At 45.8% G+C, this 17,708-nt stretch overlaps 1 protein-coding gene across 1 annotated transcript in view; it reads left to right on the top strand.

Annotated features, from left to right (window-relative positions):
- Positions 1-17,708, top strand: part of LOC147113758 (ran-binding protein 17-like) — an 815,149-nt gene that overhangs the window by 606,699 nt on the left and 190,742 nt on the right. The window contains exon 18 of the mRNA XM_085995069.1: positions 12,555-12,637. Within this exon, the coding sequence (XP_085851195.1) occupies positions 12,555-12,637 (83 nt within the window). The remainder of the gene's footprint in view (positions 1-12,554; positions 12,638-17,708) is intronic.

Genomic DNA, 17,708 nt, shown 5'->3' with positions numbered 1-17,708 from the left:
AAGACGATCGCGGTGCGAAGAACGATACTTGCAAGAAATGGATTGCCAGAGCAAATGTGTTCAGACAACGGACCACAGTTCGTGTCAGAGGAATTCCAGAAATTCCTGAAGAAGAATGGGGTGAAACATTATACCTCTGCCCCATATCATCCAGCTATGAATGGGCTGGCCGAGAGGTTTGTACAGACGTTCAAAAAGGCAATAAAGGCCATGAGCGAAGATCAGATTCCACTGCAACACAAGGTGGACAATTTCCTACTGGCATATCGAAACGCCACCCATGCAACAACAAACCAAAGTCCTGCCATGATGTTCTATAACAGGAGGTTGCGGTCCAGGTTGGACTTGTTAAAACCAAATGTGCGGAGGGAAGTCGAAAACAAACAGTTCCAGCATATCAATAACAAGCCCACTCGGAGTTTTGAAATAGGACAACCGGTGTTAGCCAGGGACTATAAAAACGAGAGATGGCAATCTGGAACAATTCGGGCCAGACAAGGACCCCTGATGTACACGGTAGATGTTGGTGAAAATGTAATGCGACGTCATGCTGACCAACTGGTGGGATCGAGAACAAGGGTCGAGCCCACGGTTATGACAGGGACAACCGTGGAGGAAGTTAGTGAACCTGAAGCATCTACCTCAGAAGTGAATATACCTGATGATGATGTCCTATCCATAGGGGATCAACTAGATGAGTCACCCCAGCAATGAGAACCAGAGACCCCTGAAAGGCGTTATCCGTCTCGGATCAGGAGGCCTCCTCAGAGACTGAATCTGTGAACTGTTTTTACATGAAGTTGTGTATATATGTTATTATGTTATGTTTAATGGGGAATATATACTGTTAAGCTAAAAAGGGAGGATTGTGGTGTATGTAACCGTTCCACCTTTAAGAGAACTATTTTAAGAGATGCACTACTTTATCTTGGCTGCAGTATACTGTAATACCGGTGGTGACCACACCGGTATATAAGTGCTGTGAAATGATTGATTGGGCAGTTCAGCCTGACCTCCGACTAGTAAAGACCTGTTGAATTTACTCTTGTGGTCTGTGTGCAGTGATTCTTATTAACAATAACTAGAACACACAGACTTAACAAAGATATCTTCTATCCTTGGAAGAGGATATTGTACTGTGTGAAGGACTGGGTTCACCATCACCTTGAAGTCCCCACAGATGTGAACCTTCCTTGGCTCCTCAGACTTATTGTTTAACGTTTTCTTCATGACAGGAACGATGGGTGTCACCCACTCGCTCCAGTCTACCTTAGATAACACGCCTCCATTCTCCAGATTCTCCAGCTCTGCCTCGACGGCTGGACGAATTGCATATGGTACCGGTCTTGCTTTGAAAAACTTGGGAATTGCATTCTCTTCTATTTTTATCGAGGCGGTTACGCCTTTAAGAGTGCCCAGTTCTTGTTGAAATACCTCTTTGGCGTTAGCTAAGATTGTTGACAATCGTCCAGGAGTGACGTCGTCATCCGTCTTACCAGCCACCGTCAGTGCCTGAATGGAGTGCCAGTCTAAACTTATCTTTCTGATCCATTCACGTCCCAATAACGGTGGTCCACCATCTTGCAGTATGTCGAGATACAATTTCTGTATTTTCTTGCCGTTGTATTCGACAGGCACCCTTATCTTTCCTCTGGGGTATACTTTTTGCCCCGTATACGTCCTCAAGACAATGGATGTCTCTCTCAAGGGTATGTGTGAGAATAGCCGCTCGTAGTCTCGTCGATTCATGACGGTTAGAGCTGATCCTGTATCCAATTCCATTTTGACTTGGGACCCTGCTATCATGAGGGTGACCCAAATGGTTCGGTGATCCTCTTTTGCGATTACGTTGTGAAGTTTGAGACAGCTTAGTCTCTTGTTCCCAGATTCACTATCGCTCACCTGGTCTTCGGAACTACTGTCCGTCATCTTTTGTACTTTCCTGTACGGTTACTTAGTAGCCTTTTTGTTGTCGTTGGTCTTCTTCCCAGACCTGCAAACTCGTGCAATGTGTCCCATCTTTCTGCATTGCCTGCATATTTTGTCCTTGGACCAGCAGTCCTTCTGGTCATGGGTTGTTCTGCCGCAGCGATAACATTTTGCAAATCCCCGTGTCATTTCGTGGGTGCCGTATTCCTGTGGCTTTTGCTGTATTTCCGCAGCTCCCCTGGCTGCTGCTTCGTACGATACTGCCACGCTGAAAGCCTTATCTAGCGTCAGCTCTTTCTGTGAGAGTAACTTCTTCTGGGTTCCTTCACTCAGGAGTCCACAGACAAATTTGTCCCGTAGGGTATCTGCCAGTCCTGCTCCGAACTGGCAGTGCTTTGATAGCTTGCGTAGTTCCGTAAGGTAATCAGCATTGCTCTCATCTTTATGCTGATTTCTCCTGTGGAATTTAAATCTTTCTGTTATCAGCAGCGGTGCAGGATTTAGGTGTTCCTGTAGGATAGCAACAATTTTGTTCAAACTCTTCGCCTTCGGTTTGGCTGGAGTAATCAGGTCCCGCAATAGGCCGTACGTTCTTGCGCCCATTAAGTTTAGCAGTACCGATGCCTTTTTCTCATCGGCTACTTCGTTTGCCTCGCAATATACCTCGACTCTTTCCACATACGTGGTCCAGTCTTCTATTGCATTATCGAAGGCAGTGATATAGCCAGTCTTCGGCATCTTGGAAATCTAAGATGGCAGCCTTCTTCCCCGCTGGATTAAGATGGCGCCTCCTGCGCTTTCTGTCTTCTCCGCTATTGCTAGCGCTGTTGCTGGCGTTTTATGCCTTGATGGCGACACCCTATGGTCTTCGCGCACTTCCCCCCGCGCTGCTGCTAACGCCGCTCTCCGCGGTTCCCGTGGCAAACTGCAGCTCCTCGTGGCTTTCTGCGCGTTTAATTTTTTAAAAAAAATTATTTCCCCGTCATCGGAACAACCCTGCAGGACTCTTGCCTCCCTCTTCTCGGGTCTGTACGCTGCCCGGCTTCGTAGCACCGGCCGCGCCCTGTGTGCTCCACCCTCTCTCTCTCCTCTTCCCGACAATGCTGCTCAGCCCCGTTGCAAACCACCCGCTCGAGCTCTAGACCGCCGCAGCCCAGGAAGGATCAGTGTACTACCTGCCACCAGCCCGATTAGCTGAAGCACCATCGACAGGATAACCAAGCCCCGCTCGCGACAGCCTCTCCTGCAAATCTTCAACTCCGCTGACTCAGAGGCGGATGCCCACGGTCGACGCCCGTTTCTACTGTTTCTTTCTTCCTTCTGGTCTCGACCTCCAATAACTTCGCTTCAGGGGTGGATCCCCATGAGGTGGTGCAGACTGTAGGTAAGTTCGTATCTGCTCGTCGCCAGTATTATGTCCGTGTATAATTGCGACACGGACTGCAGGAGTTGATTATAACAAGTCTTTACTGAATGGAGACAATCTGGAACTGAAACTACAGAAGGCTGCTAGGGCCTTTTATACAGGGGTGGTCACTGCCGGTACTGCAGTCTGAGACCAGTTATTCCCTTAAAGGTACATACACAACAGTACCCAGCCTCTGCCTTGCTCTTGTAGCCACGGTGTTGATATGGCTGGTCTGGTTAATCTAAGGCTTAGTGGTAATCTCGAGGATGTTGATGGTGGGGGACTTGGTGATGGTGGTGTCAATGAAGGTCAGGGGTAGGTGGTCGAGCCTTGTCTTGTTGGAGCTGGACATTACTTAACATTTATGAGGCGCAAATGTTACTTGCTACTTGTCAGCCAAGTCTTGTCCAGACCTTGCTATAGCCCAGCATGGGTTGCTTCATTATCAGAGGAGTTGTGAACAGAGATGAACAGTGCAGAAACATCAATGAACAGCCCACTTGACCTTATGATTGTGGGAAGGTCACTGATGAAGCAGCTGAAGATAGTTGGGCTGAGGATGGTACCCTGAAGAACATCTGCAGTGATGTCCTGGGGCTGCTATGATATACTTTCAACAAAAATGACCATCTTCCTTTGTGCCAGGTATGACTCCAGACACTGGATGGTTTTCTCACTGACCTCAATTTTGCTGGGCTCCTGGATGCCAGTCAGTCGAATGCTGCTTTGATGTCAAGGGCAGCTACTCTCCCCTCTCCTTTGACATTCAAATTTTGTGCCCATGTTTGGATCAATGCTGTGACAAGATCTGGAACCGAGCGGTTGTGGCGGAACCCAAACTGAGTTTCAGCGACTAGGTTATTGGTGAGTCGGTGTCACTTAATGGCACTCCCGATGACTCCTTCCATCACTTTGCTGATCTTTGGGAAGCGACTGATAGGGATGGTAATTGGCCAGATTAGATTTGTCTTACTTTTTGTAGTTGAGACGTACCACGGCAATGTTCCACATTGTTGGCTAGATGACGTTGTTCTAGCTACACTGGAATAGCTTGGCTGGTGGGTGGGGGGCGGCTAGCTCTGGTGCACAGACCTTTAGCGCTACAGCAAAGGTGTTGTCAGGGTGTGTAGCATTCACTGTGTCCAGTGCACGCAACCACTTTTTAATATCACAGTAACTTTCGGGCAGAAGGCTGGCCGGTAAAGTGCTTAGGCCAGCCGCCCAATCCTGGTCCATTTCAGGGACTGGGCCTCATTACCATGCTGCCAGGGAGCTGCGTGCTCTGATCGGACATCCCGCTGCAGCTCTCCGGCTCCGGGCCGGCACAATATCGGACAGAGGGGGAGTGCCCGGCGCAGCAGCAGCCCATGTTATTCCTGTGGCCCCTGCTCCTCCTCAACCCACAGAAATAATTATTCACTCTCCTTTTGGAGCCTCTTCCTCTTCACTGCCTGGTAAAGCAGGGCAGAGTGTGCAGGTGAGAGGAGGCTGAGTCAGATCTTTCACTTGGCACTTTTACTGAAGATGTTTGAAAACTCTTCAGCGCTTCAACCTTGTCTCTTGCACTTACTTTCTGGGCTCCATAGTTGAGAATGAGGATTTCATGGAGCTTCCTCTTCTCGTCGTCCTCCAGTCTTGACTGGATATGGTAGGGCTACAGAGCTTTGCCCTGATCCTTTGCTTGTGGGACCACATAGCTCTGTCTGTAGAATCATAGAATGGTTACAGCACGGAAGAAGGCCATTTGGCCCATCGAGCCCATGCCGTCTCTGCAAGAGCACTTCAGCTAGTCCCACTCCCCCACCCTTTCCCTGTAGCCCTACAGTTTTTTTTCCTTCAGATACTTATCCAACTCCCTTTTGAAAGCCGTGATTGAATCTGCCTCCACCACCCTTTCAGGCAGAGCATTCCAGATCCAAACCACTCGCTGAGTAAAAAAGTTTATTTCTTATGTCGCCTTTGGTTCTTTTGCCAGTCACCTTAAATCTGTGTCCTCTGGTTCTCAACCCTTCTGCCAATGGAAACAGTTTCTCTCTATCTACTCTATCCAGACCTCTCATTATTTTGAACACCTGTATCAAATCTCCTCTCACTCTTCTCTGCTCTACGAACAACCCCAGCTTCTGCAGTCTATCTACGTAACTGAAGTCCCTCATCCCTGGAATCATTCTCATAAATCTTTTTTGCACTCTCTCTAAGGCCTTCACATCCTTCCTAAAATGCGGTGCCCAGAATTGGACACAATACTCCAGTTGAGGCCAAACCAGTGTTTTATAAAGGTTCATCATAATTTCCACGCTTTTGTACTCTATACCTCTATTCATGAAGCCCAGGATCCCGTAAGCTTTTTTAACTGCTTTCTCAACCTGCCCTGCCACCTTCAACGATTTGTGCACATATACCCCATGTGCTATCTGTTCATGCACCCCCTTTAGAATTGTACCCTTTAGTTTATAGCCTACTACTTTTGGTGTAGACCTGTGTTGTAGCTTCACTAAGCTGGTGCTATATTCTAAGGCATGCCCGCTACTGCTCCTGGCATGCCCTTCTACACTGCTCATTGAACAATTGTTGGTCTTCTGACTTGATGGAGCCGGAGCAGTGAGGAATGAGTCGGGCCATGTGAGCCATGGTTGTTTGGGAACCGAATCCTTACTATGATGAAAGAAGCCACAAACATTCATTTTATAGCTCTTACTGTAAAATTACATTTTGTATTAAAATCCAGACCACCATGTGCCTCACTCCACAACTCTGCTGATTGAACCTGTCTGTGTAAAAGTACTGATAAAAGACAATTATTAAATCCACTTAATGAAATAGTGACATTGCTTTGACTAGGGTTTATTAGGTGTGCTGTACACACTTGATCTTGTAATACCTTGTCAGCTGTGGCTAGGGGTATTCACTGATTGAGAAAATCAAAAAACAAAATGAGTCGTTCTGGCCTGTAAAAAGATATGTGAAAAGGAAACAGATAAAGTCATGGTTCATCTTGATTACCTTATGTATCTGATAACTGTGATATTGCCTTAAATAATAACATGCTTTCATTCTGTCTTGAACTGAGACCTGAATAGCAAATTCTAAGGTGTTCCTGGGCAGCCCTGAGGATATCGGTTGACATGCCCTTTGCCTGCACTGACTCAGCTGCCGTTGGAATAAATATTTTGAAATCAGCTGCAGGTGTAAATGAACGATGGCGCAGGGAAACTTAAGTGAGCTAATTGGTCTCACCACATTAAAGGAGATCATTGTGAGCACAGCTGATCACGGAAATACCTGTCAGTCATCTGGGCTGTTTCATTGACTCTTATTATATAAACTGGAGAATGGCATAGAGCAGAGAATGGGGGCAGGATGTGGGTCCCTGATATTACTACAACAGCTGCTTCTTAAGAGAACTTTGTTTTTCTTTAAAGTGTATTGCAACAGGTCTCTCTACTGAGGAGAATGAGGGACCAAAATCTTCTGTAATGCCTGAGAGGTGTGAAATGCAAACACTAAATATAGTCATGCCTGAACTGTTCTGATGATTTGGCAAAAGCGTCATTGGAGGTACCCCAATAACTTAAGGATATGAAGTGTTCCTCAGCTGGAGGTTTCATGGGAGGCAGCTGACAGATGGTGGCAATGGTCATTGTATCTGCCCTCTTGGCCTGTACAGGTTAGCAATGCATGATCACCATTGTGGGTCATTGCAGACCTGCCCTGTGCAATCAGAAGTATCAGTCAAAGTGGCAGTGCCCCAGGTACAAGTTTTCACTAACTGCATGCAACAACACTTCTGCATGCATTGTTCCAGTACTTTTTCCAGATTGCAATTCACGATATACTTGGGATCAAGGCATAAAGAAAAGAAAGAACTTGCATTTAGGACATCCCAAAGCTTTTTGAAGTGTTGTCACTGTTGTAATGTAGAGAAACATGGCAGTTAATTTGCACACAGCAAGGTCCCACAAACAGCAAATAATCTGTTTCATTGAGATTGGTTGACGGATAAATGTTGGTTGGAACACCAGGGAGAACTCCCCTGCCCTTCTTGAAATTGTGCGGTGGCTCTTTTACATCCACCTGAGAGGGCAGACAGAGCCTCGGTTTAACATTTCATTCAAAAGGCGGCACCTCCGACAGTGCACCACTCCCTCAGTACTGCACTAGAATGTCAGGCTAGATTATGTGCTCAAATCTCTGGAGTGAGACTTGAACCCACAACGCAAGAGTGCTGCCACTGAGCAAAGACATAAATAAAAAGCCCAAATCACAGATGTTAGAGTAGTGCATGGGGCTGTGCTTACTGTTGGAGGTTCAGTAGGTTAAGTGTCTGCTTGGCTCAGTTGGTAGCACTCTTGTGTCTGAGTTACCCCATGTAGTCATGTGGGGCTGATATTCCTGCCTTTTCATGTCTACCTTTTCATTAAAATTAGCAGACAGGGATATCAACTTATGTTTCTTCTGCAATGCTTAATTTGCTGTAAAGCGCTTTAAGATGTCCGGTGATCGTGAAAGGCACTATATAAATGCAAGTCTGTCTGTCTTCTTTCTTTCTTAATGCATTTGTTTATTCAGCAAATTACTAAGGATTGATTGGATAAGATGGTCAGTATTTGCTGTGAATAGACTTCTGTTGGTCAGAATGGGACTGAATTATCAAGGGAGACTTGTCCAGACAATGTGACAAAACAATTAATCCAATAGAATGCTGGATTTATAACCAGAACAGGGCTCCAGAAGTTATGACAGATTAGAGAAATGCATGAAACATGAAATGGGATAGATAAAGGTAAATCCAGATTATTACTTCAAAATATCCCAAGACAATACAAGTGGAAATAAATGAAATTTAGAGTAGCTATCTTTGCTTAAAGAGAAAGAAAGAAAGAAAGAAAGAAAGACTTGCATTTATATAGTGCCTTTCATGAACACCGGACTTTCCAAAGCACCTTACAGCCAATGAAAATTTTTTGAAGTGTAGTCACTGTTGTAATGTAGAAAACGCAGCAGCCAATTTGCGCACAGCAAGCTCCCACAAACAGCAATGTGATAATGACCAGATAATTGGTTTAAAGATGTTGATTGAGGGATAAATATAAAAGATGTAATAGCAGAGCACTTGGAAAACAGTAACAGGATCGGACAAAGTCAACATGGATTTACAAAAGGTAAATCGTGCTTGACTAATCTACTGGAATTTTTTGAGAATGTAACTGGTAAAATAGATAAGGGAGAACCAGTGGATGTGATGTATTTGGGCTTTCAAAAGGCTTTCGATAAGGTCCCGTGTAAGAGATTAGCGTGTAAAGTTAAGGCACATGGGATTGGGGGCAAGGTATTGACTTGGATAGAGAACTGGTTGGCAGACAGAAAGCAAAGAGTTGGAATAAACGAGTCTTTTTCCGAGTGGCTGGTAGTGACTAGTGGGGTACCGCAGGGATCGGTCCTTGGACCCCAGTTATTCACAATATATATTAATGATCTAGACAAGGGAACTAGGTGTAATATCTCCAAGTTTGCAGACGACACAAAGCTGGGTAGGCGTGTGTGCTGTGAGGAGGATGCCGAGAAACTCGGATGATTTGGACAGGTTGGGTGATTGGGCAGAAGCATAGCATATGCAATATAACGTGGATGAATGCGAAGTTATCCACTTTGGTGTCAAAAACAGGAAGGCAGATTATTATCTGAATGGCAGTAGATTAGGAGAAGGGGAAGTGCAACGAGACCTGGGTGTCCTTGTACACCAGTTGCTGAAGGTAAGCATGCAGGTGCAGCAGGCGGTTAAGAAGGCAAATGGTATGTTGGCCTTCGTAGCGAGAGGGTTTGGGTACAGGAACAAGGATGTCTTGCTGCAGTTGTACAGGGCCTTGGTGAGACCACATCTTGAGTATTGTGTGCAGTTTTGGTCGCCTTATCTGAGGAAGGATGTTCTTGCCATGGAAGGAGTTCAGCGAAGATTCACCAGGCTGATACCTGGGATGGCATGAATGACGTATAAGGAGGATTGGGTCGATTGGGCTTATACTCGCTGGAGTTTAGAAGAATGAGAGGGGATCTCATTGAAACTTATAAAATTCTGACTGGACTGGACAGACTAGATGCAGGAAGGATGTTCCCGATGGTCGGGGGAGTCCAGAACTAGGGGTCACAGTCTAAGGATAAGGGGTAAGCCATTTAGGACAGAAATGAGGAGGAATTTCTTCACCCAGAGAGTGGTGAACCTGTGGAATTCTCTACCACAGAAGGCAGTAGAGGCCAATTCATTAAATATATTCAAGAAGGAGTTGGATATATTTCTTAAGGCTAAAGGGATCAAGGGATATGGGGAGAAAGCAGGGACCAGGTACTGAATGTGGATGATCAGCCATGATCGCATTGAATGGCGGAGCAGGCACGAGTGGCCAAATGGCCTACTCCTGCTCCTATCTTCTATGTTTCTATGTAAATATTGGCCAGGACACGGAGGATAACTCTCCTGCTCTTCTTCAAAATTGTGCCATCTTTTACGTCCAATTGAGAGAGCAGATGGGGCCTCGGTTTAGTGTCTCATCTGGACAGTGCAGCACTCCCTGAGTATTGTACTGGGGTGTCAGCCAAGATTTTTGTGCTGAAGTCTCTGGAGTGGGACTTGAGCCCACAACCTTCTGACTCAGAGGTGAGGGTACTACCAACTGAGCCACAGCTGATACAATTTTTGAATTAATCTACCAATAGAGGCAAAAACACTGAGGTTATTCAAAATGCCATTAATTGCCATGATGGGAGAGGTAATGGTACTAGAGGCCGGGCCCCTAGTACTCCGTGAGCAGAAATTGCCACAGAACGTAGCGCCGCAGAATGTAGCACCACTGAAGAATTTCTCCCCTGCCAGTTTTACTTTCTCTCGTTTTCTTTCTCCACAGTTTTCCCCATTGCAACTGTACCCAGTGCCAACACATAACATTGGGGTGGATTTTGCGACCCCTATGGGTGAATATGAGGTGCGTACACACCCGTAGGGGCCACACATGTGCCGCTTTCAGGCATGCGAAGCGCATGCGCTGAAAACGGGCACTTGTGATCTATCAAGAATTCTCTTGACAGATCATCTGCATGCACAAGAAAAGTGCCTCTGCAGGTGGAGAGTTGCACTTTTTGCACAACTTCTGCCTGCTGAATGACAGTCAAATTCTTATGCCTGGTAAAAGCAGGTGTAAGGCCTGCTTTTACCAGCTTAAAAGAGTTTTAAAAAATAGAAAAATGAAATTTGATAACTCATTTATAAATTAAAAAGACTCTTTAAAAAGGTAAGTTTATTTTTAGCCCTGTAAAAACATTTAATTTTTTTTTCAAATTTTGGTTGAAAATATTTAATTAAATGGCATTTTAATTAATTTTAAATATGTAATTTAAAAAAAATGTATTTAACGTGTTTTTTTTTAGGTGATCCCCATTCATACTTTTAACAGTTCCGTACATAGAGACCTGTCAAAAGGTTCAATGGGGATTCCCTTCTTCCATTAGTTGGGCCGGTCCACGTGATCCCAGGAGCGTCTACGAACCGCAGGCACCCCTGGGATATGTGGGGCTCTGCCCGCTTGGACCCAAAGAGGCCCAGAATCGCAAGCCGCCATTCTTCCCAGGCCACCAGGTAAGTTCGTAGATTTTTTTCCGATCGGAGCCATCCGTCCGCAAGAAGCCTCCGATCCGAAATTCAGGGCCATTATGTACATGATGTTCTGATCCTGAATGGTCTCAAGTGAAAACAATCTTCTAATCCACATTAATATGCAGCACCTTGCACAGTTAACCTGCAAAATGTGATTCAGAGCATCAGGTAGTGGTTAGCTGCTATTGACACCACTTAACACAACGCATGGTGAAATAGTAGACTTGACACTAAACATGTCCAACCAATGCAATGCAGTGATCAACCAAGTTGATAAAATGATGAATTTCATGGCCAAACCAGTAGAATACAAATCAGAGGAAATTGTGACCAAACTGTACAGTGCTCTGGTAGGACCAAAGCTTGAGCACTGTGTCCCGGTTTAGTCACCAAGACACAAGGGACACATTCAAGTGCTGGTGACAATACAGAGAAGAGCCACTAAGCTGATCTCCAGTGTTAAAAGTTCTGAGGAAAGACTGGAGTGACTTGTGCTTTTCAGCATCGAAAGGAAGGATGTGAGAGGCAATCTTATAGAGGTATATAAGATTGCACATGGTATGGAACAGGTAAATCCAGAATATTACTTTAAAGTAAATTGCGAGAATAGGATAAGGGGACAATTAAAGTAGTAAAAGGCAAATTTAAAACTGAGATCAGGAAATTCATCTTCACACAAAGAGTGATTGACACATGGAACACCCTGGAATCATTTAAGAAACAATTAGATGCTACAATGGAGGGACTTTTGGATGATGGATTAAGGTGGGCCGAACAGCCTTCCTCAGCCGAACTAAGAATCTAGTGATTTTGTGAGGTTAGGTGAGAGAGGTATTTAGGTGTCTCGGAGTCTACGCCTAGTAAACGGCTTTTAATCACTTTAAAATGCGTGGTTTCTCAAAACAAAAATCACAATTTTTGCTCTGTTTTGATACAGTATTTTAAAATACTTATTATATTGAGGTTCAGACATCCCCAAACCCTGGAAAAAAACAGGCTACTGAATTCATATTCTCATTGCTGCAGTATTTGATTGGGATTGGGCACATGAATTGGTTTTGGAATGTTGTAGAATTCTAGCGGGCTTGACTATTGAAATGAGCTGTGATGGGTCAATCACCTTTTCTTATTCTTAACTTTTCTTACCTTCTCGTGCAACAATAAGAGGTTTTTATTTCATTTTAAAAGCAGTGTGCAATTAACTACACATTAAAAATGTGACCCATGGCCACCACTGTGGCTGGGTTAATGGTGACTGAGGAAGTCCAATTCAGCTCTTCATTAACACGAAACCTTAACCAATATTTTGGACTCTAGCAGTATAGCTGGAGCCTGCTGGACTTACTTCCTCCAATGCAGATACCAGTCTTACTGATATCTCTAGTATAGCAGCACCCAGAACTGTCTCAAAAAAGTAACTCGCCATATTTATGAAATACAACCTAAAATAACTATCATATAAAATGTAATGAGATGGTGAAGATTCCCCTTAGTTTTGAATGTAATAAATACACTGTGTGTTCACTTGACTGTTGTCAGCAATCTATTGAGTGTGTTGTTTATATATTGTAGGTCACAGAGGTTGAATTTTGAAGTGTCGTCCCCGAATGGAATTCTACTGTTCAGAGAAGCCAGCAAAATGATTTCAACTTATGGTATGAAATTCAGAGCTCCTCTGCTCACGATGGTGTGTGTTAGTGCAAGTGTGTGTGCGTGCATGTGGACATGTGAGTGTGTGAGCATGTGGGTATATGTTTGTGTGTGTGAGAGCATCTGAGTGTGCGCATATGTTTGTGTGAGCATATGAGTGTGTGTGAGCATATGACTATGGGCATGTGTGAGTGTGTTGGCGTGTGTGTGAGCATGTGTGTATGTGTGTCTGGGCATGTGTGTGTACATCCATGAGGTATCATTCTGATACCTCATTCATAAACACTGAAAAATATTTAATTGATAAAGTTGTTTGAATAAATTGTTCACTCTCTGGAGGGTTCGAATCCCAGGGGACACAAGTCAAAAAATTATGAAGTTAAGAGTAAGAAAAGAAGTCAGGGAGAACTTTTCCCCCAAAGGGTAAGAGAGTTTTGAGATAAGAGACACCAGGAGCGGAGCATAAAGCAGCGGGGGAAACAGCGCTGGCCTGATTGGAGGCGGCAGCGGAACATAAAACAGCACCGGCCTGATTGGAGGCGGCAGCGGAACATAAAACAGTGCCGACCTGATTGGAGACACCAGCGGCAGCGGAACATAAAACAGCGGGGGAAACAGCGCCGACCTGATTGGAGACACTAGCGGCAGTGGAACATAAAACAGTGCCGACCTGATTGGAGACACCAGCGGCAGCGGAACATAAAACAGCGGGGGAAACAGTGCCGACCTGATTGGAGGCACTAGCGGCAGTGGAACATAAAACAGCAGGGGAAACAGTGCCGACCTGATTGGAGACACCAGCGGCAGCGGAACATAAAACAGCGGAGGAAACAGTGTCGACCTGATTGGAGACACCAGCGGCAGCGGAACATAAAACAGTGCCGACCTGATTGGAGACACCAGCGGCAGCGGAACATAAAACAGCGGAGGAAACAGTGCCGACCTGATTGGAGACACCAGCGGCAGCGGAACATAAAACAGCGGGGGAAACAGTGCCGACCTGATTGAAGACACCAGGAGCGGAGCATGAAACAGTGCCGACATAATTGGAGACACCAGGAGTGGAGCATAAAACAGCGGGGGAAACAGTGCCGACCTGATTGGAGACACCAGCGGCAGCGGAGCATAAAACAGCGGGGGAAACAGTGCCGACCTGATTGGAGACACCAGCGGCAGCGGAACATAAAACAGCGGAGGAAACAGTGCCGACCTGATTGGAGACATGTGGTAAACCACTAGCGCATCAAGACACTAGCGGCAGTGGAACATAAAACAGCGGGGGAAACAGTGCCGACCTGATTGGAGACACCAGCGGCAGTGGAGCATAAAACAGCGGGGGAAACAGTGTCGACCTGATTGGAGACACCAGCGGCAGCGGAACATAAAACAGCGGGGGAAACAGTGCCGACCTGATTGGAGACACTAGCGGCAGCGGAACATAAAACAGCAGGGGAAACAGTGCCGACCTGATTGGAGACACCAGCGGCAGCGGAACATAAAACAGCAGGGGAAACTGTGCCGACCTGATTGGAGATACCAGCGGCAGCGGAACATAAAACAGCGGGGGAGACAGTGCCGACCTGATTGGAGACACCAGCAGCAGCGGAGCATAAAACAGCGGGGGAAACAGTGCCGACCTGATTGGAGACACCAGCGGCAGCGGAACATAAAACAGCGGAGGAAACAGCGCCGACCTGATTGAAGACACCAGGAGTGGAGCATAAAACAGTGCCGACATAATTGGAGACACCAGGAGTGGAGCATAAAACAGCGGGTGAAACAGCACCGACCTGATTGGAGACACCAGCGGCAGCGGAACATAAAACAGTGCCGACCTGATTGGAGACACCAGCGGCAGCGGAAGATAAAACAGCGGGGGAAACAGTGCCGACCTGATTGGAGACACTAGCGGCAGCGGAACATAAAACAGCGGGGGAAACAGTGCCGACCTGATTGGAGACACTAGCGGCAGCGGAACATAAAACAGCGGGGGAAACAGTGCCGACCTGATTGAAGACACCAGGAGCGGAGCATGAAACAGTGCTGACATAATTGGAGACACCAGGAGTGGAGCATAAAACAGCGGGGGAAACAGCGCCGACCTGATTGGAGGCACCAGCGGCAGCGGAACATAAAACAGCGGGGGAAACAGTGCCGACCTGATTGGAGGCACCAGCGGCAGCGGAACATAAAACAGCGCCGACCTGATTGGAGATAGCAGCGGCGGCCGAACCGTCGTCGATTTCCCCCAAAAATAATGAAGAGTGACGTCACAGGACAGCAGGTAGGTGATTGGTTGGTGAGTTTAAGTTTTTTTTTCTCTCTAACCTAGGTTAGTGGTTTAAACTAGGTGCGGGAAACTATAACTGTATTAAATTTATAGCTTAACTAGTTAAACTATTTAATATAACTATAAATAATCATTGAATAAAGACTTAAACTCATTAAATACATAAAATAAGGCTAGTCTCAGATATGGCAGGGCTGGTTGTGTGTCTGGACTGCCGTATGTGTGAGCTTGTGGACCGCGAAACTGTCCCGAGCAAACACGTCTGCAGGAGATGTCTCCATCTCGAATCCCTCCGGCGCAGAGTTATTGAGCTGGTGTGTGAGTTGGAGACACTCCCGACACATAAGGGAGGGGGAGGAATTTCTGGACTGTTTTATCCAGAATACAGTCACACCCCAGAGGAAAGCACAGGTGCAGGAAGGGGAGGTTGTGACTGTTAGGGAGCCGGGTAGCGGGGATTTATAAGAGGTTGAGAAGGAGGTCCCGCAGACACTGGTCCTGTCCAACAGGTATGATGTACTCGCTACTTGTGAAGACAAGGAGAAAGACTGCAGGGAGGAGATAGCCACAATGCAGACCAAGGCACTATGGCTCAGAAGGCTGTCCAAGGAGGGGAAGAGCAGAATGGAAATGTGGTAGTGAATAGGGGACTCTATAATTAGGGGGATAGATAGCGTCCTCTGCAGCCATGAATGAGAATCCCGAAGGGTGTGTTGCCTACCCCGGTACCAGGGTATGGGATATTTCACAGTGGCTGGAGAGGAACTTGGAAAGGGAGGGGGTAAATCCAGTTGTCGTGGTCCATGTTAGAACAAACGACATAGGTAGGAACAGGGAGGAGGTCCTGCTGAATGAGTTTCAGGAGTTAGGATCTAAATTAAAAAGCAGGTAATAATCTCTGGGTTATTGCCTGAGCCACGTGTAAATTGGCATCGAAACAGACAGATCAGGAGAATTAACACGTAGCTAAAGGGCTGGTGTGGGATAGAGCTGTTCCTTTTCATGGGACACTGGCCCCAGTTCTGGGACAGGAAGGAGCTGTACTGATGGGACGGGCTCTACCTGAGCCGGGATGGGACCCGTGTCCTAGCGGAAAGGGTAAATAGGGAGGTGGCAAAGGCTTTAAACTAGTAAGAAATGGGGAAGGATCTACAAGAAATATTAGCAGCCTAAATATAAACAAAACAGGAAAAGTGAGCATAGGAAAGAATAAAGTAAGGGAGAACATTGACAGCAAGGGAGCAAATAGAGTTATAGAACAGGAGTTAAACTGTCTATTCAGCAATGCACACAATATCCAAAATAAAATAGGGGAGCTGGAGGCAATCTAGTATTGCGAGGAACCAGACATAGGGATTACTGAGACATGGCTACAGAAAAATCAGGACTGGGAATTAAACATTGCAGGGTATAACATATTTAGGAAAGTTAAGAAAGGGAAAAAGGGAGGTGGAGTAGCTGTACTTATTAGGAATAACATAATGGCAGTAGAAAAAAGGGATGTAGATAGCAGCAAGACAAAAATAGAATCCATATGGATAGAGATAAAAGATAATAAAGGATCAATCACACTAATAGGCGTAGTCTACAGACCACCTAATAGTGGAACAGAGGTGGAGGAAGAGCTATACAGACAAATTAGAGAAATGAGTAAAAAACATAGAATAATAATCATGGATTTCAACTACCCCGATATTAATTGGAAAGAAGAGGCAGGTAAGGGGGATAAGGGAATGGAGTTTCTACAATGTCTACAGGACACCTTTCTAACCCAATATGTAAAAAGCCCAACAAGGGAGGATTCGCTGTTGGATTTAGTTATGGGGAGTGAGCCAGAGCAGATAAAAGAAGTAGGGGAACGTATAGGCAATAGTGACCATAATATAATACGCTTTAAGATGACAATAGGGAAGTACATAAGAAGGACAAAAACCAAATTAATAGATTGGAGAAAAGCTGATTTTGAGGGGCTGAGAATAGAACTTGGGAAGATAAAATGGTCAACAATATTGGCAAACAACGATGTATCATAGAATCATAGAAATTTACAGCACAGCACAGAAGGAGGCCATTCTACCCATCTTGTCCGTGCCGGCTGACAAAGAGCTAGCCACCCTAATCCCACTTTCCAGCACTTGGTCCATAGCCTTGTAAGTTATGGCACTTCAAGTGCATATCCAAGTACTTTTTATGTGATGAGGGTCTCTACCTCTGCCACCCTTTCAAGCGGTGAGTTCCAGACCCCTACACCCTCTGGATGAAAAAATGTCTCCTCAAATCCCTTCTAAACCTCTGACCAATTACTTTAAATCTATGCCCCCTGGTTATTGACCCTTCTGCTAAGTTCTTCCTTCTAGCCCCCTCATAACTTTATACACCTCAATTAGGTCCCCCCTCAGCCTCCTCTGTTCCAAAGAAAACAACCTCAGCCTATCCAGTCTTTTCTCACAGCTAAATTTCCCCAGCCCAGGCAACATCCTCATAAATCTCCTCTGCACCCCCTCTAGCGCAGTCACATCCTTCCTGTGATGTGGTGACCAGATCTGCATGCAATATTCTAGCTGCAGCCTAACTAGTGTTTTATACAGTTCAAGCATAACCTCCCTGCTCTTATATTCTATGCCTCAGCTAATAAAGGCAAGTATCCCGTATGCCTTATTAACCACCTTATCGACCTGTCCTGCTACCGTCAGGGATCTGTGGACATGCACTCGACGGTCCCTCTGAACTTCTGCACTTCTCAGTGTCCTGCCACTTATAGTGTATTCCCTTGCCTTGTTAGCCCT

Source organism: Somniosus microcephalus, chromosome 8, assembly GCF_052327205.1.
Source record: "Somniosus microcephalus isolate GS21.2 chromosome 8, FLI_Smic_1.0, whole genome shotgun sequence".
In the NCBI taxonomy this organism is placed as follows: Eukaryota; Metazoa; Chordata; class Chondrichthyes; order Squaliformes; family Somniosidae; genus Somniosus; species Somniosus microcephalus.
The sequence above is the reverse complement of the archived record's forward strand: the minus strand, read 5'-3'. Positions and strand labels throughout refer to the sequence as shown.